General features: G+C 39.9%; 1 protein-coding gene across 1 annotated transcript in view; it reads left to right on the forward strand.

The window, feature by feature from the left end:
• Positions 1-26,226, forward strand: part of dnah12 (dynein, axonemal, heavy chain 12) — a 56,057-nt gene that overhangs the window by 15,892 nt on the left and 13,939 nt on the right. Inside the window, exons 20-55 of the mRNA XM_088915555.1 lie at positions 101-295; positions 691-812; positions 1,490-1,772; positions 2,371-2,490; positions 2,922-3,078; positions 4,283-4,455; positions 5,185-5,337; positions 6,265-6,504; positions 7,307-7,552; positions 8,114-8,233; positions 8,582-8,691; positions 8,930-9,113; positions 9,863-10,003; positions 10,131-10,214; positions 10,545-10,733; positions 11,715-11,834; positions 12,065-12,253; positions 12,452-12,603; positions 13,211-13,349; positions 13,726-13,892; positions 14,566-14,821; positions 15,100-15,399; positions 15,670-15,848; positions 16,469-16,661; positions 17,168-17,329; positions 18,244-18,438; positions 18,858-18,991; positions 20,966-21,128; positions 21,514-21,594; positions 21,694-21,870; positions 22,392-22,523; positions 23,284-23,373; positions 23,535-23,675; positions 24,196-24,437; positions 25,162-25,309; positions 25,767-25,912. Coding sequence (XP_088771681.1) covers positions 101-295; positions 691-812; positions 1,490-1,772; positions 2,371-2,490; positions 2,922-3,078; positions 4,283-4,455; positions 5,185-5,337; positions 6,265-6,504; positions 7,307-7,552; positions 8,114-8,233; positions 8,582-8,691; positions 8,930-9,113; positions 9,863-10,003; positions 10,131-10,214; positions 10,545-10,733; positions 11,715-11,834; positions 12,065-12,253; positions 12,452-12,603; positions 13,211-13,349; positions 13,726-13,892; positions 14,566-14,821; positions 15,100-15,399; positions 15,670-15,848; positions 16,469-16,661; positions 17,168-17,329; positions 18,244-18,438; positions 18,858-18,991; positions 20,966-21,128; positions 21,514-21,594; positions 21,694-21,870; positions 22,392-22,523; positions 23,284-23,373; positions 23,535-23,675; positions 24,196-24,437; positions 25,162-25,309; positions 25,767-25,912 — 6,023 coding nt within the window. The remainder of the gene's footprint in view (positions 1-100; positions 296-690; positions 813-1,489; positions 1,773-2,370; positions 2,491-2,921; positions 3,079-4,282; positions 4,456-5,184; positions 5,338-6,264; positions 6,505-7,306; positions 7,553-8,113; positions 8,234-8,581; positions 8,692-8,929; positions 9,114-9,862; positions 10,004-10,130; positions 10,215-10,544; positions 10,734-11,714; positions 11,835-12,064; positions 12,254-12,451; positions 12,604-13,210; positions 13,350-13,725; positions 13,893-14,565; positions 14,822-15,099; positions 15,400-15,669; positions 15,849-16,468; positions 16,662-17,167; positions 17,330-18,243; positions 18,439-18,857; positions 18,992-20,965; positions 21,129-21,513; positions 21,595-21,693; positions 21,871-22,391; positions 22,524-23,283; positions 23,374-23,534; positions 23,676-24,195; positions 24,438-25,161; positions 25,310-25,766; positions 25,913-26,226) is intronic.

The following is a 26,226-nucleotide window of genomic DNA, read 5'->3' on the forward strand; positions in this document are numbered from 1 at the left end:
GAGAGCATAGGTTGAATTTGCAGAACATTGATTCCTGGATTAAGAGGTAAGGTGCTGGCCTTTTGTGTTGCGAGATGTGAAGAGCGTGCGTGTGTTTTAGGAGTGGGAAGTGCGGCTGATCCACATCCAGGAGACCATTGACGAGTGGCTCAAGGTGCAGGCTCAGTGGCTCTATCTGGAGCCTATCTTCTCTTCAGAGGACATCATGCAGCAGATGCCAGAGGAGGGCCGTCTCTTCCAGACTGTGGACAGGCACTGGAAGGACGTCATGAGGCACTGTGTGAAGGACCCCAAGGTACTCTACTTGCACTGCTAACACATAAATAAGTTTTTATGTTTCTTCCTCAGTCTTACAAAATGAAGAAGACCAAAGCTTTAAATCAGGTAGTTATCCATTATAAGAAAGCCCTTATCCTAGTGAAGGTAATGGCAAGTCATAGCTTAGTCCTAGAATCTAAATGAGCATTGAGGGAATGCTCTCCCCTTGGATAGGACACCAATTCATCACTTTAGGTCTAGTTAAATCTAGTCTTTGGGAGATGTTGGGGAAACTAGAGTGTTAAAAAAAAATCTATGTGAGCATAACATGCAAACATGCAAAGTCCACACAAGGCCAAACAAGATGGCATCCTTTCAGTAAAGTTTTTCTTTCTTAATTTTGAGTTGTACATATTTAAACTGTAACCCCAGGTCTTGCCTGCTACATCTTTGCCTGGTTTACTGGAGAAGCTACAGGATTCTAATGGTCTTCTGGATAAGATTATGAAGGGACTGAATGCCTATCTGGAGAAGAAGAGGCTCTTCTTTCCTCGGTACTGTACTCAAGCTGTCCTGCCTTCTGATGTTTTAGTTGTAATGTCGTTAAGACTCAACAGTTAAGAGATTTTATCAGTAACATTTATCTTAAAAATAAATAGTGTGATAAATTGTGGTCTGCTATTTTGCAAAATATTGTGTTTCTTTAATGTGAAACCGTAATAAAATGAAAATGCACTTTGAAATAGCTTGTTGCATCTACCTATTCCTTAATATAAGTTGGCTTTAAGAAATTGGTTGAGAAAGTGGGATGTACAGTCCATCATGTGAAATGAACTATTGGAAGTCTAAAGGGAGGGAAAATAATCATCTGGACATGTTAGAGAGATAGATAAGACTTTATTGATCCTGAAGGGAAATTGAGGTGTTACAGCAGCCCAGCCCAAGACAAGCAAAAACTTCGACATCAGAATAGACTAAAAATTAAAATAAGTACAGCAATATAAAGTAAAACAAATAGAGCTAGGTGTGTGCAAAATATGCTAAGAGTCACTGTTAAACAATCAACTATGTGCAAAATGCGCATAGGTATATACAGATTGAAAGTACCACAGTATAAAACAGTAAATTAATGCAGTGTCCAAAAAAGTACATTAGTGCAACATGCTGTCCATAGATGAGCAGATGAAGGGCTAGCAGCATGTTAAATTGAATGTGGCTTTGGTTCTTACAGGTTTTTCTTCTTGTCCAACGACGAGATGCTGGAGATCCTGTCCGAGACCAAGGACCCCTTGCGTGTCCAGCCTCACCTGAAGAAGTGCTTTGAGGGCATCGCGAAGCTGGACTTCCTACCCAACCTCGACATCCAGGCCATGTACAGCAGCGAGGGCGAGCGGGTCCAGCTCATTGAGCTCATCTCCACCTCGGAGGCGCGGGGTGCCGTGGAGAAGTGGCTGGTGCAGGTGGAGGACGTCATGCTACGCAGTATCCGGGATGTGGTGGCTCGCTCCAGACTGGTACGCTGTTTTAGAGGTCAAAGGTCAGAGGTGCATGGATCGGGTCTTTAAAGGACAAAACTTCTGCAGGTTTCTTGGGCCTCTTAATCAACAGCTGCACCTGGAAAGCGGGGATTCCACATTTGATACATGCAGTCACCACCATGCTTTTATGATTTAACTTTAGCTGGAAACCAGAATCCAGGACAATTAGCATCAGGCAAATCAGAACCCATTCATTTTGCAAAAGATGTAAAATAATCTTTGCAGGATATTTGTAGATTTCAGATTAAACTGGATTAAATTGCCCCAATGGAGATCGATAAAATATTTTGAATTGAATTGAATTAAAATTGGCCCCAGAAAGCTTCTGCTTTTATTTTGTTTTCAGGATGCTTAATGATTATTTATTTAGTGAGTCATAAATATGTAATATTCCCAGTAGAATGATAACTGTACTTATGTGAGTTTGGTAAAGTCATCTGTTTTGTTCAACTGTCGCTTTTTGACCATGAAGATGCAGATTCAGCCCTTGATGTGTCATACACTTTCATTATGATACCTGTCTAATTTGGATCAGTGCGATCTGTTCTGATATGGATGTACTCCATTGCTACAGGCCTACCCTGAGAGGGCAAGGAAAGACTGGGTGAGAGAGTGGCCGGGCCAGGTGGTGCTATGTGTTTCTCAGATGTTCTGGACTATCGAGGTCCATGAGGCTATTGGCAGTGGACCAGAGGTAAAGACTGCATCCCTGCATTCAGGAGTGCATTGATCAAAATCAACTTTTAATTGCTTACATTTTATCTAATGGGTTGCACATGATTGCACGTTTACTGTACAATCAACTGATTGTCATGTTTCATTACATTACGATATGTTTTACAAGCCAAATTGTTTTTATCATTTTTACACAGCAATTAAAAAAAATAAATTGCATGCATATAATTGTATCTGTTAAATGAAACCTGGTTAGATGACTCTTTAAAAAATATATTTGATCTTAAAAGAAGCTACACTCTATGAAGAAGAATTTGATAAATGTTACCTTATTCCTCAAAGCAAGTTTCCTTGAATCTGATGTGGAACACGTACCCTGGACTACCAGGATGTGTGTTTTACCCCCTTTGTGTAATAGATCCAGGTCTTGAAACACGTGGTGTTTTGCAGGGTTTGAAGAACTATTACCAGCAATTACAGAACCAGCTGAATGACATTGTGGAGCTGGTGAGAGGAAAGCTGCCCAAACAGACTCGAACTACACTGGGCGCTTTGGTCACTATTGATGTACATGCCAGGGATGTAGTGATGGAGATGATTGAGAAAGGTACTAAGTCTTGTGATTGACTGCAGAGTTAGGAATGATAAATTCCCATTTCCCTATGAAATTTTTAGGGCCTACGAAGGAGGGAAACACTAGTGACTAACGAAAAACGAGCTGAAACAACATGCTTGCGATCGACTCTAGGTGTTCCAAATCAATAATCATACGCTATCTAGCGGCTGTTCTAGAAACTAGGAGTGTCGAAGTGATGGTCGCTCGACTCGCTCTGTCAATCACGTGGTTTAGTATTCCAATAGTTTAAAGTGTATCATATCAATCGACGTAATTCAGTTGGCGTTTACCCCTCTTTTTGCACATTTCGCAGTGAAAGTGCCTAGGGCCTATGAACACCAAAATCCGGCCCTGTATATTAAGCATAAAAACTTGACCTTATTAAACTGTAGTGGCCAGGAGTCTAGTCGTAATGCCTACATCTTTTAAAATTTAATTTTGCTGCTTCTAAAGGGTTTAGCATCTATATTTTTGTTGCATCTGCAAGCTTGGCAAGTTTTTGAAAACCATGAGTATTAAGATCACTGATATAAATTTGGAGCAGTGAGCCTAAGATGGGTCCCTTTTGGACCTTTAACCTCATAGCTGTGCCGTTATAACTGTATAACTGTATGGCCTACTCACATTTGTAACCATTCTTCTGTTTAACCACTTCAACCACTTCACCCCAATTAGATGTTTCTTCCATTACCAAGACTCGTGAATTAACCTTTTCTGTGGTTAAAAGACTAATTCAAGCAGGAGCTTCTGGAAAATCCACATATAACAAATCAGAAGCTCTCCATCTATCCTTAATTGTTGCTTACTCAAAGAAATAAGTTAGTGAAGATCTCTATTTTCTATATTCATACTGGCTCTCCTCTGAAATCTTTTAACCATATATAAAACTTTTAATTTTAATCACATGATCTCTGTATCTTTGCATGTAAGGCTAGACTTATAAGTATATAGTTCTGAATTCTTAGAGGTCAATACAGAGAAAGCATAATCTTTTGTTGTTGAGAATAATTCATGTTGTCTGCTTAGTGTTCTCCATACAGTATATTAAAACCTCATCGTTTTCCTTAGAGCACAAATCTACAGAACTCTGTCCTTTGTAGTGGGGCTTGAAAGGCTTTAGTAGTCATTTTTGGTAACGTTCTGAAAGGAAGTGACACATTCCTCCTTATGTAACAACAGCTCTTGAATTTTCTAGGTGTTTCACATGAAACAGACTTCCAGTGGCTTGCGCAGTTGCGGTACTACTGGGAAAATGAAAACGCACGTGTCCGCATAATCAACTGTGACGTCAAGTATGCCTACGAGTATCTGGGAAACTCCCCCAGGCTGGTCATCACCCCCTTGACCGACAGATGCTACCGCACTCTGGTAAAGGGAGTGAAGATTTTAACAGAACAAAGCATAAACCTGCAACAAAAAGCATTTGAAATATCAATAACTATAGTGCATGAGAACTGTGTGTTTCAGAGAGATTATATGATGTTCTAACATGTCAAGATAAGTTATATTTACACTAAAATGTATAATTACAAGATAATGCAAAGTTTAGAATGGTAACCCAAATTGTGTAATGTGTGTACATGGCAACACTTCATAATATAGTTCACTACATATACTGTAAGCCCCGGCTAGCTCTGTTGGTAGAGCATGAGACTCATAAAATCAGGGTAGTGGGTTTGTGTCCCATATTTGGCGCCAGGTCCTCCATGTTGGACGCTGGGCACAAGGCTAACAACCCTGTCCTGTAAAAAACAAGTGTTACGGTAACAGCAACAGGATGTTGCTGCCCCTATGTGCTGGAAGGTAAACATCCATATACTGTATACTACCTATACGGTGTACTATCTTTGTATTAAGAAACACATATGTCTATTAGAACACATTTTTTTTTTCTACAGACCTCCTGATCATTATGATAGCGTTCCATGTTGTTTGATCAAATGTGTACAAAAAATCTCCCGTTGCTAGGCACATCTATCAAAGTGGAAGAATCAGATATCAATTTCTATTTGTCTACAACTGTGGATCTCTTGGACGTTCTGTATTTCTGGTAATGTTAATGCTCTCTTTCTCACCCTTTATGTTTCTCTTTTGCAGATTGGAGCCTTTTATCTTAATTTGGGGGGGGCTCCTGAGGGTCCAGCGGGGACAGGAAAGACAGAGACCACCAAGGACTTGGCCAAGGCACTGGCAGTGCAGTGTGTGGTATTCAACTGCTCCGATGGGCTGGATTACCTGGCTATGGGGAAGGTAACTAATTCACTGCACACTGGTAACAGTGTTCTTTAAACAGTGTTTTAGAATTATACACATTATAATGACATTAAATTAAACCGTACCTTATACTTCTTTCTATACTGTACATCACTGTTTCCCACAAACAGTTTGGCAAAGTCTTGGGAAAAGTTATTTTTCGCAGGATATGTTACTCCTATGTGAAATCACATGCATTTAGGGCAGAGCGGTGGCTCTGTGGCTAAGGATCAGTGCTTGTGGCAAGTCCCGCAGCTGGCAGAGAAGTCTTACTCTGTTGGGCCCCTGAGCAAGGCCCTTAACCCCCACTGCTTCAGGGGTGCTGTACAATGGCTGACCCTATGCTCTGACCCCAAGCCTCTTTCTCTGTCTGTGTGTCTCATGGAGAGCAAGCTGGGGTAAAAGACAAATCCCTAATGCAAGAAATTGTATATGGCCAATAAAGTGATCTTATCTTATTTAGAAATAATAGAGAACAATGCATAATGCATGCACTGTCTAATAATACAAATAAATATGTGGCTAGTAAGGAATTTCATACTTATTCTTCTTCTTTTTCACAGCCTTAGTCCCAGACTGTCCTGGGGTCAGCTGCTTTGGTTGCTCTTCTCCACTTGTCTCTGTCGAGCACATCTTCCTCACTCACTTCACATACTGTACCTCCATATCTTTTCTCACACAATCTATCCATCTCTTTCTAGGCCTGCCTCTTCCCCTGTTACCTTCCACCTCAAATTCCATTACCCTCTTTGTTACTTCCTCAGCGTCCCTCCTCATGATATGTCCATAAGGAATTTCATACAGTAAAGGAAAATAAAAAAAGCATTTGCCAAAGAAATCTCCTTTAAAAATCATCAGATTGCAATTATTAAGGAAACCTTGTCCTCCAGACTTCGTGTCATCTTTGTGTTGTGCATCTTTCAGTTTTTCAAAGGGCTGGCATCATCAGGGGCTTGGGCATGCTTTGATGAATTCAACCGCATTGAGCTGGAGGTGCTGTCGGTGGTGGCCCAGCAGATCCTGTGTATCCAGAGAGCCATCCAGATGAACCTTGAATACTTTGATTTTGAGGGCACTGAGCTGCGACTTAACCCCAACTGCTTTGTTGCCATCACCATGAACCCTGGCTATGCTGGACGCTCTGAACTGCCAGACAACCTGAAGGTGCCTTTCTCATGGGGAATGCAATCTGGCTAGCATTACAACGGGCTTTTGTGTTGGTTTACTAAGCACTAGCTCAAAATAAGAGCAAGAAAATACTGCACCTTGCTTATTTCTAGTGCTGCAATCAAATGATAAGACGTCAATATAATAATATGCTTTTTAACATAGCTTTTGACAACCTCATAAATAAATATACTGTAATATGGTGAGTGTTCATTTATCATATTACACATGCACTGAAGGCAGGAATCTCAGAATGTTCAACTGTGATTTTCAAAAGAGTTTGTTTTTAAGCACAAACTTTTCTTTTAACAGAATAGAAGCAATGACATAGATGTGATTTTAAGAATCAGATTATCAGTACCTGGGTTTTCTGTTGTTCTAAAATACAGTAAAAGTTTGATTTGATCTACCGAGGATCTTGTGAACTTCTTCATCATTGCATCATTGGATCTGTTTGTTGTCTCTGAATATACCAGCAGATTATGGGGTCTTTGATAGCTGTTCTAAACCATTAAAAACTAATCACTGTTTGCAGATTAAACCAGGCACCCTGACAATAAGAGTGTTATAGAAAGCAAGCACAGTAAACTTTCTGTGCCATTTAGTGCATTGCACAGGTTTAAATGTATTGTCCATCTCTCAAGGGTTAAACCAAAAGTGGAGTTAAAAACACTGTTTCACAGCAATCAAAGAAATTTATAAACATGATGCTGTATTCACTTGTGTGCATTTTAGCACTTGATTGGCTGTGGGCTTGTGTTCAAACATGTGACCTTTTCCATTGTCTTCCTTCTTGCAGGTCCTGTTCAGGACAGTTGCAATGATGGTTCCTAATTATGCACTGATAGCTGAAATCTCCCTCTATTCCTATGGCTTCCTTCATGCCAAGCCTCTGTCGGTCAAGATTGTGATGACTTACAGGCTGTGCTCAGAGCAGCTCTCCTCGCAGTTCCACTATGACTATGGCATGCGTGCAGTCAAAGCTGTCTTGGTGGCAGCTGGAAATCTCAAACTTAAGTTCCCTGAAGAAAATGAAGATATTCTTGTGAGTATCAAAACATGATAAAATTTGTGAGATGCAGTAATAGTTATTTTAACAGGAGATCAGAAAGTAAGGATGTTTTACATAAACATGGCTTTAAGGTTTTTATATAGGGCTTTTTTTAATCTTGGCCGTAGATAAGAAGCCCAAAGCTCCAGGGTAGAATGCTTGCTTAATGTCTCAGTGTTAAATAACACATTTTGTGAAGTGTAGAGACTGAGTGAATTGAAAGGAATTTAATTTTAATTTCCAGCTTCTACATTCCATGAAACATGTAAATGATTTTTATATCACTTTGAAAATGTCATTTATTTAGTATTTGATGCTGATGACATTTGAAAATAAGTGTACTAAAGAATTAACAAAATAGGTGTATTTGTTTCAGTCAGCTGTATTTCTTACCGTTTGTTATTATTAATAGCTTAGTTTTGCATAAACTGTAACTGGAGGCAACTACAGATCTGTTGGCACACGGGTTTTGAATACACAATTAGAACCAAAGTGCACAGGTAATAGCACACCAAAAAATGCAGTGTTGAGAATCTCTAAAATTTTAATTCTCAGCTTCTTCGTTCCATCAAAGACGTGAATGAGCCAAAATTCCTGTCTCATGACATTCCTCTTTTTAACGGGATCACAAGTGACTTGTTCCCAGGCATCTCTCTGCCAGTGGCTGATTATCAGGTCAGGATCCAAATAAGGAAATCTATTTTTGTTTTACATATTGCTTTCTTAATGTGATGTGTCTCAAGCCAAACAAATGTTAATTGTTAAGGAAACTTCTAACATTAATGAATGCTATCTAAGTGTGACAAAAACATGACAAACTTGTTTTCTGGGCTCAAGATTATTTTTAACCATAAGTGTGCCACATACAGTATTCATCTCATTAGTATCATTGCACTATAGGAATTTTAACTGTTTTCACAGACATTTTCAAAATTTATAGTTAATGCAAAATTGATTCTGTTGTTTCTTAATTAAATATTTTGCTCACTTTTTTTATTCTGTTTTTTTTTCCCCATATTTCAGCTTTTTCTTGAATGTGCTCATGAATGTTGCAAAGTACATAATGTACAGCCAGTGCAGGTTTTTCTTGAAAAGATGATCCAGACCTATGAAATGATGATTGTTCGACATGGGTGAGTTTTAAATTCTAAAAAATCTAGATCGATTGAAACAGAGCAATCCTCTTTAAGTATCTCTAGTCCAAACATGATGTATTTCCATTATTTTTTATTGATTGACGTTTCTCACAGGGTTTGCATACTCTATAAATGTAAAAACAAAAGTCTTTAGACACAGATGTTTAGAATCCACAACTGGAATGAAAGAGTGCACAAAAGAGTGTTTTGATTTTGAAGTTTCGATGTTTTGCAGGTTCATGCTTGTAGGAGAACCATTTGCTGGTAAAACCAAGGTATTGCAAGTGCTGGCAGATACTCTGACTCTAATGAATGAGAAGGGGTATAATGAGGAAGAAAAAGTGATCTACCGAACAGTGAACCCTAAATCCATCACAATGGGACAGCTTTTTGGGCAGTTTGACCCTGTCTCCCATGAGGTGGGTGATCTCAATATTACCTTTTCTGCAGTTTTTCGTAGTAGGGCTGTTTATCACTAAAATCTTGAATTTACCTAATTCCTCTCTGCACACAGAGCCTTCATTGAAACACTTTAGCAGGATGTCTGTGATTCCTGGGAACAGCATGCATTTGAATGACACTTGTTTGGCAGTTTCAGTCCAATAAAATTCTCTCACAATTTAGGAAATTCTGCAGGCCTTTTTGGGGGTTTAAGTCTAAAAATACAAGGGCTTATTAGAAGTGGAATGTTGTGTTTCTGGCCTGCCTAAGACGCACTGTCAAGTCCATATTTCTATCACACACAGCTATTCCCATTTCTTTCTGCATCAGCAGTTGAATTTACTTTGCCGTTGTCATTCTTAACCTCAAACTAAATATTTTAAGTATTAAAAGAGAGAGTGTTATATTCTTAAGTCTAAATGGTCTTCTTAGATGTGTATATTACTGTATAAATACAGTGTGGGCACACATTTTTGGGGAATGTCCGCAATCAGAGTTGAGTAAGCAGAAGCTTGGTTTTTGAGCTTTCATAAATACAAAGAATGGTAGAAAACAGAGCATCCTGTTAAGTGATTTAAAAAAATACCCAGATTCTTCATTTATGTTAGAAACACTTCTGTTTTCTATAGAACAAGAGAGATTTGTGCATCCCAGTCTTGAATTTTTACTCCTATTGTGGTTTACCCTATACCGCCCATTAAGAGCAAAGGGTGTGTGTTCGTTTCAGTGGGCTGATGGGATTGTTGCCAACACATTTCGGGAGTTTGCTTCCACGGACACTCCTGATCGCAAGTGGGTTGTGTTTGATGGACCCATTGACACCCTGTGGATTGAGAGCATGAACACAGTGCTGGATGACAACAAGAAGGCAAGTATTTGAGGTTTTTATTGATTTTGTGTGTTATGTTTAGTTTCCCTGTGCTCATATTTACCAATGCTAGAGAATACAAGCCTACGGTACCTCTGAATCCGATTACCTGGCCTTTTCTCTATAGTTATGTTTGATGAGTGGAGAAATTATTCAGATGTCCAGTCAGATGAGCCTCATCTTTGAAGCTATGGATCTCTCTCAGGCTTCTGTAAGTACATCTCTTACTTAATTGTTGACTTTTAATAAGGACAAAACAAGATTCATGGACAGTATTTGTCATCCCTTTTCCTGCAATGCTCAAAAATCCCGGCAAAGCACCAAAGCAAGGTTTGCCAGAAAAGTCAAACCAATTTAATCTAAATTTCTATTTATTTTTTAAATCTTAATTTAATTAATGAACAGTTGTATGTCTTTTCCCAGATAATAGTGAAACTCTCTATTTAAAAGACCAATTATAGGAAATTGTCATGTCTGAAGTAGAGCTGTCTTTATTGAGTTTATCTGCTGCCTCCATTTGTCCCTGGTGTTTGCTTCACAGCCTGCTACTGTGAGTCGCTGTGGGATGATCTACATGGAGCCCTCTCAGCTAGGCTGGATGCCCATTGTGCTGTCCTGGCTGACTACACTGCCTGAACCACTGCAGCTCAAGGACAACACTGCACTCCTCTCTGAGCTCTTCCAGTGGCTGCTACCCCCCTCCCTCAGGCTGCTGCGCAAACACTGCAGGGTAGGATCTGTATTGTGCACATTGTAGGTCTGAAAGACCAAGTTAGTCCAACGCAGTAAACATGCATTTACTGCAACTGCAGTTCATTTGATTCTATCAAATGTGAATGAAAGATCTGGATATTGCAATATCTCTTCTCGGGTTTCACCTAACCACTTTTATTTTCCTTTCTTTCTCTTTGCTAGTGTCTTTGTTCAGGCCAATGTACTCCAGTAGAAAAAATGCAATACAGACGAGCGTGCAAAAATAGCACAATTTAGAAACAATCCAGATAGGTGCAATATCATATTAACATGATATTGCAATTTTATACTATATGTTTTATATTCAAAAGTATATTGCAATAGTACAAGCCAAATAATTGTACAAAATAATGCAGGTAAGAGGTACAATTTAATACACATTAAGTTCAATAAATAGAAAAAGTGTCTGTACTGTACTTAAAGTACAGTACAGACTGTACTTAAAGTAACCAGAAGTATCAGTGTGGCTTGGTGAAATAATGAGAAAACTTATGGTATGGAAGAAGATGTGAGTCCAGTAGAACTGAGAAGATCACAGTACTGTCTCAACAGCTGAGTCTTGAATGGGCACTGGAATGTGGTTTGGGATTGTCTTGAAATCTGCTGGTAGTGTCCTCCACCATTGAGGTGAAAGGGAGGAGAATCAGTGAGCTCTGGAAAATGATCATGTGATCATTGAATTGGCTTCATCTCTCTCTTCTCCTCCCCACTGATAGCTGATGTGTGGTGAGTGTACTGGCGCACCTTGGTTGCCAGCGCATATTCCAGGTGTATTCTGCCCATTGGTGGTGGTGGAGGGGAGTCCCCATTATCTGTAAAGCAGTTTGAGTGCGGTCTCCAGAAAACCACTATACAAGTGTAAGGAATTATTATTATGATCATCAGGTATCAAACAATAGTGTACTTTTAATGTACTGTTATATTGCTTCTCTAAAGCTGATTCTGTTTGATGTCGCAGGAGGTTGTGCCCACAAGCAACAGTAACACAGTTGTATCTCTCACACGCCTGTTTGACATGCTGCTGGCTGAACCTGTAAAAGAAGAGCCAGGGAACAAGAATATGCGCTCCTGGATCATGGTACAGTACTTCAGCTCAATACTGAAAAGCAGCTTTCCTAGCAGGTTCATGTTCTACCTTGCATATGTACATAGAATTGCTCTGCTTTTTGACTATTGGAAAAATAACAAAAAATGACATATTATATTATATGTTATAATCAAAGTGCTAACTTTTTTTACCCTGCAGCTGTAATGCAAGGCTTAATAAATTAGAAGTTTGATTGATTCTTGCCCCTTTTGTTGCTCCAGGCAGCCTTCACCTTCTCCTTAGTGTGGTCTGTGGGGGGGAGTTGTGACACAGAAAGTCGTGTCACGTTTGATAACTTTCTGCGGGAAATCATCGCAGGGAAATCGGAAGACCACCCGATCCCAAGCTCTGTGGGCAAGTGGGAATGCCCCTTGGAAGAAAAGGGACTGGTCTATGATTACTCATACGAGGTATGGCACTGGAAAGCAAGTAGCACAGCATTAGCAAACTTACTAGGTGTTGAAAAACGCATTATATCAACCAAACTGTAACTTTATATCTGCCCTAACTGTAAACAGCAAAATCTTTTCTTGCTTGCAAACTGCACATTTTATTTTTGTGGGTCAGAACTTTTTGTGTTTTAATCTGAAATGTGATTTTCCCATTAGTTTAAAGGTAGGGGTCGTTGGGTTCATTGGAATGAGGCCATTAAGAACATCTCCCTTGGGGATAAGAACACTAACGTGCAGGATATCATTGTCCCGACAATGGACACCGTGCGGTACACCTACTTAATGGACCTCTGTGTGCAATATGAAAAGTAAGTTCAACTTCTTTTGTTTTATAGAATTGATTATGCTGCACACTACTAGGTTTTGATCATAAAGAAGTGTAATATGATGTCATAAAACCTGAAGAATGCAGTTATAGTAGTTTTATTTATTATACATTTTACCTGTTTGTAAGGTTTAAACTCAAATGAAAATGTCCCCATATAATCTCTGTCATATCTAATTTATGTGTAGTATTAATTTGTAGCACAGAACCCTTGGCAACTGAGAATTGGCAAAATGTTTCTGTTATATTTACCTCCAAAATTGGTCCTGGTGTGTGTGTATGTTTGTGTCTGTGTTTGCCCTGTGATGGACTGGCGGCCTGTCCAGGGTGTACCCTGCCTTGTGCCTGTTGCTTGCTGGGATAGGCTCCAGCTTTCCTGTGACCCTGAATTGGATAAAACAGTAAGAAAATGGAATAATGGTTAACACATTTTTGCTTGGCTCCAGTACTCCAGTTTCTCATCAATTGTTATGAAGTCAGTGGTGTGAGACACACAGATTTACATCTGATTTTAGCCATTTGGACTTGTAAATATGATAATTTTTTTAACCCTTCTGACTGTCATGTCAATATTCCTTTGATCTTAAAAGGCCGCTGCTGTTTGTCGGCCCCACTGGCACTGGCAAATCTGTGTACGTGAAAGACAAACTCATGAACAACCTGGACAAAAACCGCTACCTTCCTTTCTTCATCAACTTTTCAGCCCGCACCAGTGCCAACCAGAGCCAGGTATGTGCCATTACAAGGCTTTGATATCTGCAGGTCAGCTGGTTCTCTAATGAACTGAATAATGTTAGTTGTAGCCATTGTCATGGTTATTGTAGCTTTAGGAGAAGTAACAGGAGAAAAGAATGTGACATTAAAATCCTTAAATAAAAGATACCGATATCTAAAGTTAAAAGGCTCTGAGACATATATTAAAAAAGTAATTTCTGCCTATACACTTTTATTCTTAAAATAACACGTTATAATAGTATGTTGATATTAGTGTCAAGTTTCTAAGGTCCCAAGGATACGCTGCTGAAAGTGACAAAATAAGAGAGCTACAGTATTTCTGTTGAGGTCTGAGCTCTTGCTCGTGATGATCACGTTTGATTCTTTGCAGAACATCATTATGTCCAGGCTGGACAAAAGGCGGAAGGGGGTATTCGGCCCGCCCATGGGGAAGAAGTGTGTAATCTTTGTGGACGATATGAACATGCCCGCCCTGGAGCAGTATGGCGCTCAGCCGCCCATTGAACTTCTCAGGCAGTTATTTGACCATGGGAACTGGTAAGAACGTTTACAAATAGAACAAACTCATTCAGCCCATTTAGCCTGTTTGATGGATAAGTGCTAATTGATCTGAAGATTCTCATCCATCCATTTCTTGAGAGAAGCCAGGGTCTTGGCCCGACTCTTTGCATAAAGAAGTTCCTCCTATTCTAGGTTTGAAACAGTTTGCAGCTAGTGTCAACTTCTGTCCTCTAATTTTTGTTTCATGGTTGTTTCTAAAAAATCCCTGACTTTGTCAGTGCCTTTGAGGCACTTCAATCAGGTTTCTTTGTAATGTTCTCTGTTCAAGACTAAACAATTTAAGCTCTTTTAGCCTGTCAGGTTGTTATTTGTATGCCATGTGAAAGTGCATTAAAACAAGTGTAAATGAATTTCTCTCTCAGTGCAGCTGGGATATTTCTTTTCATAAGACCAATTATCTTGCTACACAATTCTTTTAACTTTGAACAGATTTTCAGTGTTTTGATATTTCCTTAAAATAGCACTTAATGTTGAATATAATTAAAAGCTGTGATGCTGAGGTCAAAAGTTATGTACTATAGATTCCAGGGTAGAATTAATAAGATATACTAATTGTGAAATATTAAAGTCATTACTACAATTCTTCAGGAAATTTTAGGATTCTGCTTTGTAATGTTCTTTTAACTCTCCGTGTTTAATGCTTCTAAAGGTATGACCTAAAAGACACATCCAAGATCACACTGGTGGACTTGCAGCTCATCTCTGCAATGGGTCCGCCAGGGGGAGGCAGGAATGCAGTGACACCCCGCTTTCTGCGTCATTTCATCATCTGCAGTATCAACTCCTTCAGCGACGACACCATGGTCCGTATCTTCTCTAACATCGTGGCCTTCTACCTCAGGAACCAAGAGTTCCCCCCAGATTATTTCACTGTGGGGAGCCAGATTGTCAGTGCAACCATGGAGGTCAGTGCAACACTTGATCACAGTTCACAAGCCTTTTCTTTAGATCTTCTAATTTGATTTTCTACTCTTTATCTCAAATATGCAAGGATGCATTTATAGAATTTGATGGGTCAAATGAGACAAAATGTTGTCAAAGATGACTTCACCTAACTAAAGAACATAATGCAGACACAATCGGAGAAAGGAACGAAAAAGTAAAATAATGTTTCTGAGATATTTGAGTATTTGGATCTCAGAAAGCAAAGTGTGGCATTACATGCTGTGTCTTATTTTTTCAGGTTTATAAGAAAGCAATGGAGAACCTCCTGCCCACTCCGGCCAAGTCCCATTATACCTTCAACCTGCGGGACTTCTCTCGTGTGGTCCAAGGGTGCTTGTTACTGAGGAAGGAGTCCTTGGAGAACAAACGCACCATGATCCGTCTTTTTGTGCATGAGGTCTTCAGAGTCTTCTATGACCGCCTGGTGGATGATAAGGATAGAGCCTGGCTCTACCAGCTCATGAAGAACATCATCAAAGACCACTTCAAGGACAATTTTGACTCTGTTTTTGAGCACCTGAAGCAAGGAAAGGCCGCTGTAAGTACTGATGCAGAATGTTTCATCACAGGCAAAAAACATACTTTCTACTATAGCTGTAGACTTGTTGGTGCAACATCTCAGTCCTACACAGAAAATTAACTCAGCCTCTCCAGTCTAGCAAATGCATAGTTGGCAAAATTGAATATTTAATGAAGGATGATTCCATTTATTGTCAGAACTATAAGTCAGATTAACCCTTCGATTTATGTCTGGTCATGTCTGACCATTTTGCACTGTTCACGATTGACCAATGTGATCTTTCTGCAGTTATGTGAGGAAGATATGAGAAGCCTGCTGTTTGGAGACTATATGAACCCTGACTTGGAAGATAATGAGAGATTGTATGCGGAGGTGCCCTCCATCGAGAACTTCAACCATGTGGTTGAGCAGTGTCTGGAAGAGTACAACCAGACTCACAAAACACGCATGAACTTGGTGATATTCCGGTAAGGACACAAGGATGAGAAGCAGTGGCTGATAAAGTTTAAGTACATTTCCATTTTTAGAAAATAGTGCTTATTTAAGTTTTCCCTTTAATACTCGGTCACATTGTTGTGCTTGGCTTCTACCCCTGGAAAGATCTACTGTTAATGTGCAATCAATGTGCACATAGCCATGGAAAAAAAATCCATACACTATTCAGTCAAATTGTTTTGCCTGGAAGGTACTGTTAATAACAGATCAGGCTATTAACTGAAGAAAATTTCAACATTGTAATGAAAGGAGAAGTTGTCCTGAATGTAACTTCAGCCTAACAAATCATAATGAAAAGCATTTCATCAATAGCTTTCATCAAGATAAAAGTTGTCTCTGTCCTCTGTAGTATTACTCTTCATTGTTATTTACAGTATACCTGGTAAAATAAGAACATTGGCTACCTGTCAGCTCCTTTTCCAGTGCATGTTTCAAAATTTGGATGAAAAAGAAACATTAAGACACTTCTTAAAAGAGGACCTTTGAGTTATTTATTTATATATATTTCACTGTTCTTGAATAACACGTCCCTGTAATGTAACATGTATAGGAAACTGTTTCCGATGTGTAATGATATTTTTGTTCCCTCCAGTTACGTGCTGGAGCATCTGTCCAGGATCAGCCGTGTCCTGAAGCAGCCGGGTGGGAACGCACTGTTAGTTGGGGTGGGTGGCAGTGGGCGCCAGTCTCTTACACGTCTGGCCACTGCGATGGCCAAGATGACCATCTTCCAGCCGGAGATCTCCAAGAGTTATGGCATGAACGAGTGGAGAGAGGACCTCAAGGTAGAGTCAGAGATATCAAGGAAGTATTTTTATATAGGGTGTATTTACTGCTTTAGACTTTTTTTTCCAGTTCTTTTACTATTTTCTTGTCATCCCTATAAAGCATTTAGACATTTAATTTGGTGTTTGTTGGTGTGCTTAAAAATGCTGAATTAGTCTAAAACAAAAGCATCATTTTGCACTGTGAAAATCTGATCTGATTGCTGCTAATGTTGCCTTGACACTATGTTACACACTGAATGAGATACTTCATGTCACCCAAGAAAACAGTGTCTTCACCATGAATCTAGGCACTGGTTACCTGGGTTGACTTCACAATCAGCTGAAAAGAGTACTAATAAAGTGTATGGCTTGTAAAGGCATTCTACCTGATGTGAAGCACAAGAGATTCGATTTGGGTAAATTATGTAGAACTGTTGAAAAAAACCATTGAATATGCTATGGGTCTGTATTGTAATTCTGCAGCACTAAGGCTTGGCTTACTGTTTTTTCTTATATGTGGGCAGCGTCTGTTGAAGAACACTGGGGTGAAAGGCCAAAAGATGGTGTTTCTGCTGACAGATGCCCAGATCAAACAGGAGGCCTTCTTAGAGGATGTTGACAGTGTGCTGAACACCGGAGAAGTGCCCAACCTCTTTGCCGTGGATGAGAAGCAGGAGATCATGGAGGTAAGGGCAATCCAATGATACAGTATCTGCAAACAACTGTAGTTAACTTCTCTAGATGGACTACTCCCCAGGCAGACTTTACCAAGAAAACAAACACTTGAAAAATACTTTGAGCTCCTATCAGGTTGCAGGTTTCACCTTGACACTTATTCTGTGTATCTTTAAAAACTAAAAAATATATAGTATATTAAGTACCTAATCTTTTTTCATATTAACCTTACATTTGGTAAGGTCTGTCTGATGTGGTGGCATTCAGCTTCTCTGAATGAAGGATCTCTATTTCTAGTTCTTGTTATATCAACCCTCTAGCCCCAAAACCTTGAATGCTTAAACACACAGTGTAAGATGAAACTGTCGAAACATTACCAGATTTCAATCATTGTAATTTATTCAGATTGTTCCAGTCCCGCTGTTTGACTGATTGTAGGGTTCTCCAAGTCATAAATACCCACTGGTACTGTCACTCTGACTGCCGAGGGCGCTCCTACTCTGTCCTGTCCCTAGTTTCCTGCCTGGCTGGCCTTCCGGTCCCTCTCTTTCCCTTGGGCAATATATTTCCGGGTCTTGCACTCTGCCCTCGCTCAGCATTGACGTTCGGATGTCCTGAGACCCGCCTAGCACCAGGTTGCCCCACGTCCGCTCCCTGAGGGCATAGGTTTCTATACGCCACTCCTGAACTCTTTGCACTAACGAGCCCGGGCCTTTTTCCCGTTCCTCCGCTACGCATATGGGTCTTTTTCCGTTCTCCTGCTCTCCACGGTTAGTCCCTTTGGACGTGCGTGACAGGTACTTTCTTTTTGTATCTCATATGAACAACAGTATTATTTTATTGCATTCTGATTTATTCTACAGTTTCATAAAAACCAGAGTTTACTGTCACAATGCAGTACTGAGGCTTCCCCACTCTCTTGCAGGCAGTGCGTCCCTTGGCTCAGGCTCGAAACAAGTCTGTGGAGTTTAGCCCGCTGTCCCTGTTTGCTTTCTTTGTGAACCGTTGCAAGGAGAACTTGCACGTTGTTGTGGCATTCAGCCCCATCGGAGAAGCCTTTAGAAACAGACTGCGGCAGTTCCCCTCTCTCATCAACTGCTGCACTATCGACTGGTTCCAGGTGAGAAACGAACAACTCCATAAAAGAATATCATACTTTTCACCTTTCTGTAGCACCAACCTGACTAACGTTTCACTTGTGAAAGCATCTCAATTTACATTGAAGTTCCCTGTTTGTATATGGTTCCCTGTTTTTAAAGTAAAATCAACCAATCAGTCAACAGTCTACAAGATATTGCACCATTGCAGCATACAACATAAATGTCTGAAATTAAAAGTGGAACTTCTTCTTCTTCTTCTTCTTCTTTCTTTACAACTTCTTGTTGAAAATGGGGTCATGAAAAGGATACAAGACTGAACCAGGCAATAAATTTAATTTCAGCCCAAATGTTCAAAAGCTTTTTAGTTCTGCATGCCTGGCTGTCTGGCTGTATGTAGCAGTGCCCCTATACAACTCTGTGCTCTGTGTTTCTGTGCCAGCCCTGGCCTGAGGAAGCCCTAGAGCGGGTGGCCAACAAGTTCCTGGAGACACTGGAGCTGAGTGACCATGAGCGCATGGAGGTCATGCCGATCTGCAAGAGCTTCCACACCTCCGCCATCCACTTGTCTGACAAGTAGGCACTGCATATGTACATGTTATCGTTTAACTGATGCGAGTGTTTCTTTGAAACTCTGTTTTACAAGTTAAAAGCTGTTAAAATACAGCAGAATTTACCATCAGACAAAAATGCATCAGTATTGTCGATTGATTGGAAGCAATGAGCACCTGTCATTCCTTATTTATGTATTTTCATTCTCAGATGTCAAGCATTTGCTGAGGTTAGGGCTTTTGCATATTTAGGGTTATCTTTTATAGAGCCTTCATGCGTGGGTTAAGTTGCTAACAACAGAACCTCTACAACCATTACTGTTTTACAAATGACTGGACTGTTTTTCTCCAAGTCATTCATACATTGTCATTCTCAGTCACCAGACAGTGTACTGTAGCTCTTACAACATCCATCCATTTTCTAACTGCTTCTTCTAACTGGGGGTTACAGCCTATACACGCAAGCAACAGGTGCAAGACAGGGTACACCCTGAAAGGGACACCAGTCCATTGCAGGGCAGACACACAGACTTAGGGCCAATTTTCCCAGATCTGTTTCCCAGGCCACTTGACCTACCAGTATGTTTTTGGACTGTGGAAAGAAACTGAAACTCCTGTAGGAAGCTTATGCGAACAAAGGGAGATCAGACAAACTCCACACAGATAGCATCCCAGGTCTGGAACTGAACCTGGGGCCCCCAGCGCCCTGAGCCAGCAACACTAACCACTGTGCCAACAAGCCACCCTTGCTTTAACAACAACAACAACCACAACCACAACAACAGCCACAACAACCACAACCACAACAAACACAGCAACAACAACAACCATAACTACAAGAACCACAACAACAACAACAATCACAACTACAACCGATTTCTGGATACTTCACTTAAAGCACTTTACAGGTAATGGGGACTCCCCTCCACCACCAATGTGCAGCATCCACCTGGATGATGCGACAGCAGCTATAGTGCGCCAGAACGCTCATCACACACCAGCTATCACTGGGGAGGAGAGCAGAGTAATGAAGCCAATTCATAGATGGGGATTATTAGGAGGCCATGCTTGGTAAAGGCCAATGCGAAATTTGGCCAGGACTCTGAGGTAACATCCATAATCTTTTCGAGAAACATCCTGGGATGTTTTTAATGACCTCAGAGAGTCAGGACCTTAGTTTTACGTCTCATCTGAAGGACCTTTTTCAAAAAGCACCTTTTTTCAAAAGTCTTAAAATGTCTCAGCCTCAGATTCAGAATCAGTAGGCTACCATTCCACCTTTAATTATGCCATGTTATATAAGGAAAATCTGCTTACAATAAACTCTACACAGATTTCCTTACCTGCTGTTTTTGGATGTATCCCAGGAAACATAGCTTTTAATCTGGACAACGCAAAGTAGTTAAGCTGACTGGCTGCTGTATCAATATTCAGGTCTTGTCCTGAATTGCTCTCTAATATTAAAAAGGGGAAAACAGAAAAAAGATGCTTATCTGAAATCATCAAATTATTTAGTAGGTCAAAGCGTACATGGTATATGACCTTCTATGCTTGCATTAAAATCAACGTTTAGATAACAGGACATGAACAATGGCCTGAGATATTTACTTTATGCATGAAATGAAATACCAGGTTACCTGGTATTTTATCGTAACCAAATCACTATTTTTATTCAACAATCACATGTTTTGTTAATCATCTGTGCACTGATTTTTATTTTTTTATAACATACCAGAGAGTGCAGTAAGAACATCTAACCATAATACCCCAATGGGAACATGCCAAATCACAGTCTCCAGCCCACCCACCCCCACCCAGGATGGCTACCTGCTCCATACTCTCAAAATGACCATCATCAGTCTTCACTGATTTTGTAATGTGCCTGTCCTGGCCCATTCAGTAACAATCAGGACAAACAGAAGACTGTATTGTAAGAGTAAGTATTAATTCAGTTCAGCTAATTCCTGAGAGTCTCGCTACACGTTTTGTGTTTCCCCAGGTTCCTGCACAACCTGGGCCGCCACAACTATGTGACGCCCACCTCCTACCTTGAGCTCATTGCTGCATTCCGCCAGCTCCTCACACAGAAACGAGACACGGTGATGAAAGCCAAGAAGAGATACACCAACGGTCTTGATAAACTGGCCTTCGCAGAGTCTCAGGTACAAGCCATGAACCATGTAAAAAATGACAAGTGCACTTTGAGGACATTCCTCGGTATTTCATTTTTATTTCATGCAACGTAAATGCATAGAACTAAGACTATCATTCATAACAAATCAAGCTTTTGACCGAATAGGCCTATCTAATTACATAAACTTTCTAAACTGCTATCTTAACTTCTTAAAGAATGAAAAGGTACATTGTGCAGTACATTAGGCCATGTACAATCCATTTTCAAGAGATGTAGTGGTACAACAAATGAATAAGACAAGATTGCAATGCAGATTCTTAATTGAAGTCTGTACTCCTCATGTAGCCCTACAGAGCCTCAGCTATTTTGCTACACAAAGTACTTTACTGACTGCACTGATCTTCTTCCTTAAGGTGGGAGAGATGAAAAAAGAGCTTGTAGACCTGCAGCCTAAACTGGAGCTGGCTAAGATTGAGAACACAAACATGATGAAGGTAGGTAAAGCAAAAATCCCTGCACTCTGTTGCAGAAATGGGATCATTAAACCACCAGCCCTTTTGTATAGCATTTGAACCTCTGTGGCGCTTTTGTAGATCATAGAAAAGGAGTCTGCAGAGGTACAGGCCAAGAGCAAAGTGGTGCGTGTGGACGAGGAGGCTGCTACTTTAAAGGCCAATGAGGCCCAGGCTCTGAAGGATGAGTGTGAAAGTGACCTGGCAGAGGCCATCCCTGCACTGGAAGCAGCTCTGTCTGCACTGGACACTCTCAAGGTAACAGTTTACCAGGGCTCTGCAAATGTACTGATCACTGCAGCCTGCACATTTCTGTTCTGATTAGCGCTTTTCTACTGAAATCTATTAGCACCATGCAATATTATCTTGTTCAAACGCAATACATTATTTTTTCACCGTGGTGCTAATAGGCTTTTGTACTTTTCTGAGTGACACTGCAGTACACTGTATTTTCATTGCACTTTACTTTCCATGGTCTCAAAATATCCAGTACTGTATAATCCAGCTCAAAATTTGTAGTATCTGTAGAAACTGCCAGTACTTAGTATTGCAGTACACAGTATTTACAGTACTGACAAGGATTGCCTTAGACATCTATATATGTTCCTCTTTGTACATAATGCAAATGCTACAGTATATATATGCATTTGTACAAATTTGTACATTACTGTATGTTGTATTTTTGGAGTTTTCATGATTCTACACAGTCTCTGTGTAAACAACAAACTGTAACATTTGTAAAGGTTGGTTTCCCAATACGTCATGTGTATCCTTTGCAGCCTTCTGACATTACCATTGTTAAATCCATGAAGAATCCCCCATCTGGAGTTAAGCTGGTGATGTCCGCTGTCTGTGTGATGAAGGAGATCAAGCCAGAGAAGATCAATGACCCTGATGGAACGGGGCAGAAGGTGAGTCTGGCTGTATTGCTGGAGACGTCCGGTTCCATTCACTGAGTCCTTTAGTATCTACTGGGTCTTTTTGTCCATCCAAGCTCTCAGATAAATATTTTATTCAGGGATCCACTAAGATGTTGCTTTAAATGACTTGTGAATTCCTAAACTTAAGTAATACAAAATGCAGTCAACTAATGGAATAATACTAATAATACAAATTAATGTTTTAATAGTGTAAATAAAGTATTCTTTTAAAAATATTTGTTACTTTAGGGAAAATAATTGTGTGCCTACAAACTGTGTCACATCTCATTGGGGCTTCTGATTTGTTATTGTATCTCTGCTTTAATTTTTTTTTTATTCAGTGGATCTCCTGTGATGGATTGTACAGACTTTTTAGTCAGTCTTGTAGTTTTCTTTTTGTCTCCATTCTAGATGTCTGGAGACTATTGTAGTCATACAATAAATTGAAACTTTAGGTTTGAAAAGATAGTTTACAAGGTAAAAAACAAATAGGAATGCCTTAGGATTGTTTGAGAATTTTGCAAATGGAGTGTGTGTAAATATGAAAGGGGGGGGGGGGAATTTGAAATAGGTTCTCATTTTTTCATAAAAGTGAGTTAACAATAAAAGGTGCTTAAAATATGAGAACGGGGAGCAATCCTGGAAAAAAATCTTTTTAGGATAAAAAGTAAGGTATTTTTTTTATACACTACTGAGGCCCACACATTGTCAGACAATAACAAATGTATTGTTCCTCTTTAATTTTTATTAGATTTTGGACTATTGGGGTCCAAGTAAGAAGCTTTTGGGAGACATGAATTTCCTGCGAGACTTAAAAGTGTATGACAAAGACAATATTCCAGTAAGTACATTTTTTTTTTACTTCATAAATAACAGAAAGGTGTGGAATTTATGCCTCTTTAGTCTCTTCCTCAAAGTCATTAATCTGATTTTTATCTCAGACCTGAGCCTTGTGAGGTTCCTCTCTCTTACATGTAAAACGGTTTTGCTTTTGTGTGTTAGGTGCCCGTGATGCAGAAGATTCGCAGCGAATACATCACCAACCCTGATTTTGACCCCAGCAAAGTGGCCAAGGCGTCATCTGCAGCCGAGGGCCTGTGCAAGTGGATCCTGGCCATGGAGGTCTATGACCGCGTTGCCAAGGTGAGCTCTTCTTGAGAGTATGGTGGCACATACTACCAGGAGTGGTTAAAGAGTAAATAATGTAACCCATGATTGTTATTTTCTTCAACTTGAGTCACATGTTCTTTTATGATTGCATTGAACTTTCTTAAATTACCTGTCGTGGCGTTCATGGAAAAGCACAATATAGGATAAAAGATAGTTTACAACTCCTGTATTTTCTGAGATCTTTATGAAATTAGAAGGGGAATTTTCTTCTCATCTGATAACCACAATAACCTTGCAAATGTTGGTTGAACCTCGCTCTGTCCCTTTGAATGGCTCACCTCACCCAAAAAAACAGATTACAATGCAGGGTGTTTAAGGGAAAAAAAAGCTCTAACTCCTCAGTAAAATCAGAGAGAATGAAAATAAGCATTGTGAAGGTATCATTTGTTTCTGATTTGGCTTTACAAGTGCACAACAGGGCCTGTTACTGCCATTGCCAGTTTTTCAGTGTTAATAGGTAAGTTATTGTGCCTTTGTTGCTTGTGGCATGAAGGTGGTAGCCCCAAAGAAGGCAAACCTGATGGAGGCCCAGAGGTCTCTGGCGGAGACCATGACCCTACTGAACCAGAAGAGGGCAGAGCTGAAGGAGGTGGAGGACCGGCTGGCTGCCCTGCAGCAGACCTTTGCAGAGAAGACCCAGGAGAAAGCCCAGCTGGAGTTCCAGGTGGATCTATGTGCCAAGAAGCTGGAGAGAGCCGAGAAACTGATTGGTGGACTGGGTGGGGAAAAGACCAGGTCAGTATCAAGTTCTCATTTGAAAGAGAAGTTTTGTACCCAACTAGTCTGTAGTAATTTATCAGCAACCAACTAAGCAGTTTTTGCTTTGTGGTGCCTATGGTGGGTAACACCTCCAAGAATAGAAAGAAGTATGGTGTGTCATTAAAAGTGTGAATGTTATTATTAATTTTGCTGGAGGTGGAAAATAACACGCAAATAGGTTTGAGGGAATTAACTAAAAGTGTATGCTCAAAGTTTGTATTATATCTTGTTGGCTATGTATTTCTGTACTTAAATTTTACTAACTTCATCTCAGGATGTCTTGTCTCAAAAGATAATATAGCCAAATTGTACCTTTACGCATAGCTGGCATACTGTAGTTCTCAGGGAAATGGCCAAGTGACCTCTCCTAGAACAAATGGTCTATTCGTCAGAAAGGGCTGCTTGTCACGCAAGCCAGCAGTAAAGAAAATATATGTACTGGTCAGCTTTCTAGAACGACCATATATAGCCACAATGCAAGCAGAGAGTCATGTGGGAGTGTATCTTGTATTGTTTGTTTCACAGTATAAAGGAGCACTGTAAGCGTTGTCTTTTGAGTCTTGCGTACAAGAGCAAGACTCCCAAATGCATATGAAATAAAGACGCCTTTCAACACACAAACTCTCGACTGATGCCCTTTGTTTGGCACAACAGTTTACTTCAGTATAAGCCTAATGCTGTTCATATTTTAAATCCAAAGGTGGTCCAAAGCTGCTGAAGACCTTCAGAATACCTATGACAACTTGACAGGGGACGTGCTGATCTCTGCTGGGGTCATCGCCTACCTTGGTGCCTTTACTGCGGCCTTCCGTCTTGAGTGCACTAAGAACTGGACCAAAGTCTGCAAGGTCTTTGCATCTTACCCCATTGCATCACCCCACTTTCTTAAAAGTTTTACTGACTGCTAACCAAAGGACAAATTCCAACATCTCAGTGGAAATAACCTGGCCACGGTTTTCAAGGTTTCATAATGGAAACATTTACAAAACCAAGATTTAACATTAAAACAAAACTTTATTAAACCAAGACTTTAATTTGGGTTCGTTGAATTTGATTTTATGCAGCTTTGTGAGATGACAATTAAGTTAGACCATCAGAATCTGACAAGTTAAATTATTTGCAATTGTCATTACCAAAAGCAGTTGGACGTTTTGCTTCAATTAAATTAAATACATTAAATGTATTTATAAGAAATGTATCATCTTTATTATGATAACGACATCTATGGTGGTGATGGCACAATGTTATATGCAATACGCAGAAATTGTGCTATAGTGTTAATATATTTTTTTGTTTCTTATCCAGACCAAAAATATCCCATCCTCTGATGACTTCTCTCTCAGTAAAACCTTGGGCGATCCCATTAAGATCAGAGCCTGGAACATTGCTGGGCTGCCCACTGACAGCTTCTCTATTGACAACGGGGTGATTGTGAGCAACTCCAGGCGATGGTGTGTAAGAATGGGCACCACCATTACCTATAACATAGGGACTTCTAAGAGTATGTTATATGATTTTATCTGTAAACCAACATTAATAGTTACATTTTCTTTGCTATCACCCTTACAGAGTACTCTAAGTCAAAATATGCCATAGCTTTTTGTATTGTGGAAACTTTGAAGTGTAAGCAAAATTCAGATGCAAAACAGTTACAATTTTAAGATATTCAAATTGCAACTGGGGCTAAGAAATCATAGGAGTCAACTGAATTTATTTTAAAGGAATAGCATTTTTACAAGTAGCTAAAGTTCTCTAAGCAAATTCA

The sequence above is a fragment of the Atractosteus spatula genome, chromosome 5 (genome assembly GCF_055471065.1).
Source record: "Atractosteus spatula isolate fAtrSpa1 chromosome 5, fAtrSpa1.hap1, whole genome shotgun sequence".
Classification (NCBI taxonomy): Eukaryota; Metazoa; Chordata; class Actinopteri; order Semionotiformes; family Lepisosteidae; genus Atractosteus; species Atractosteus spatula.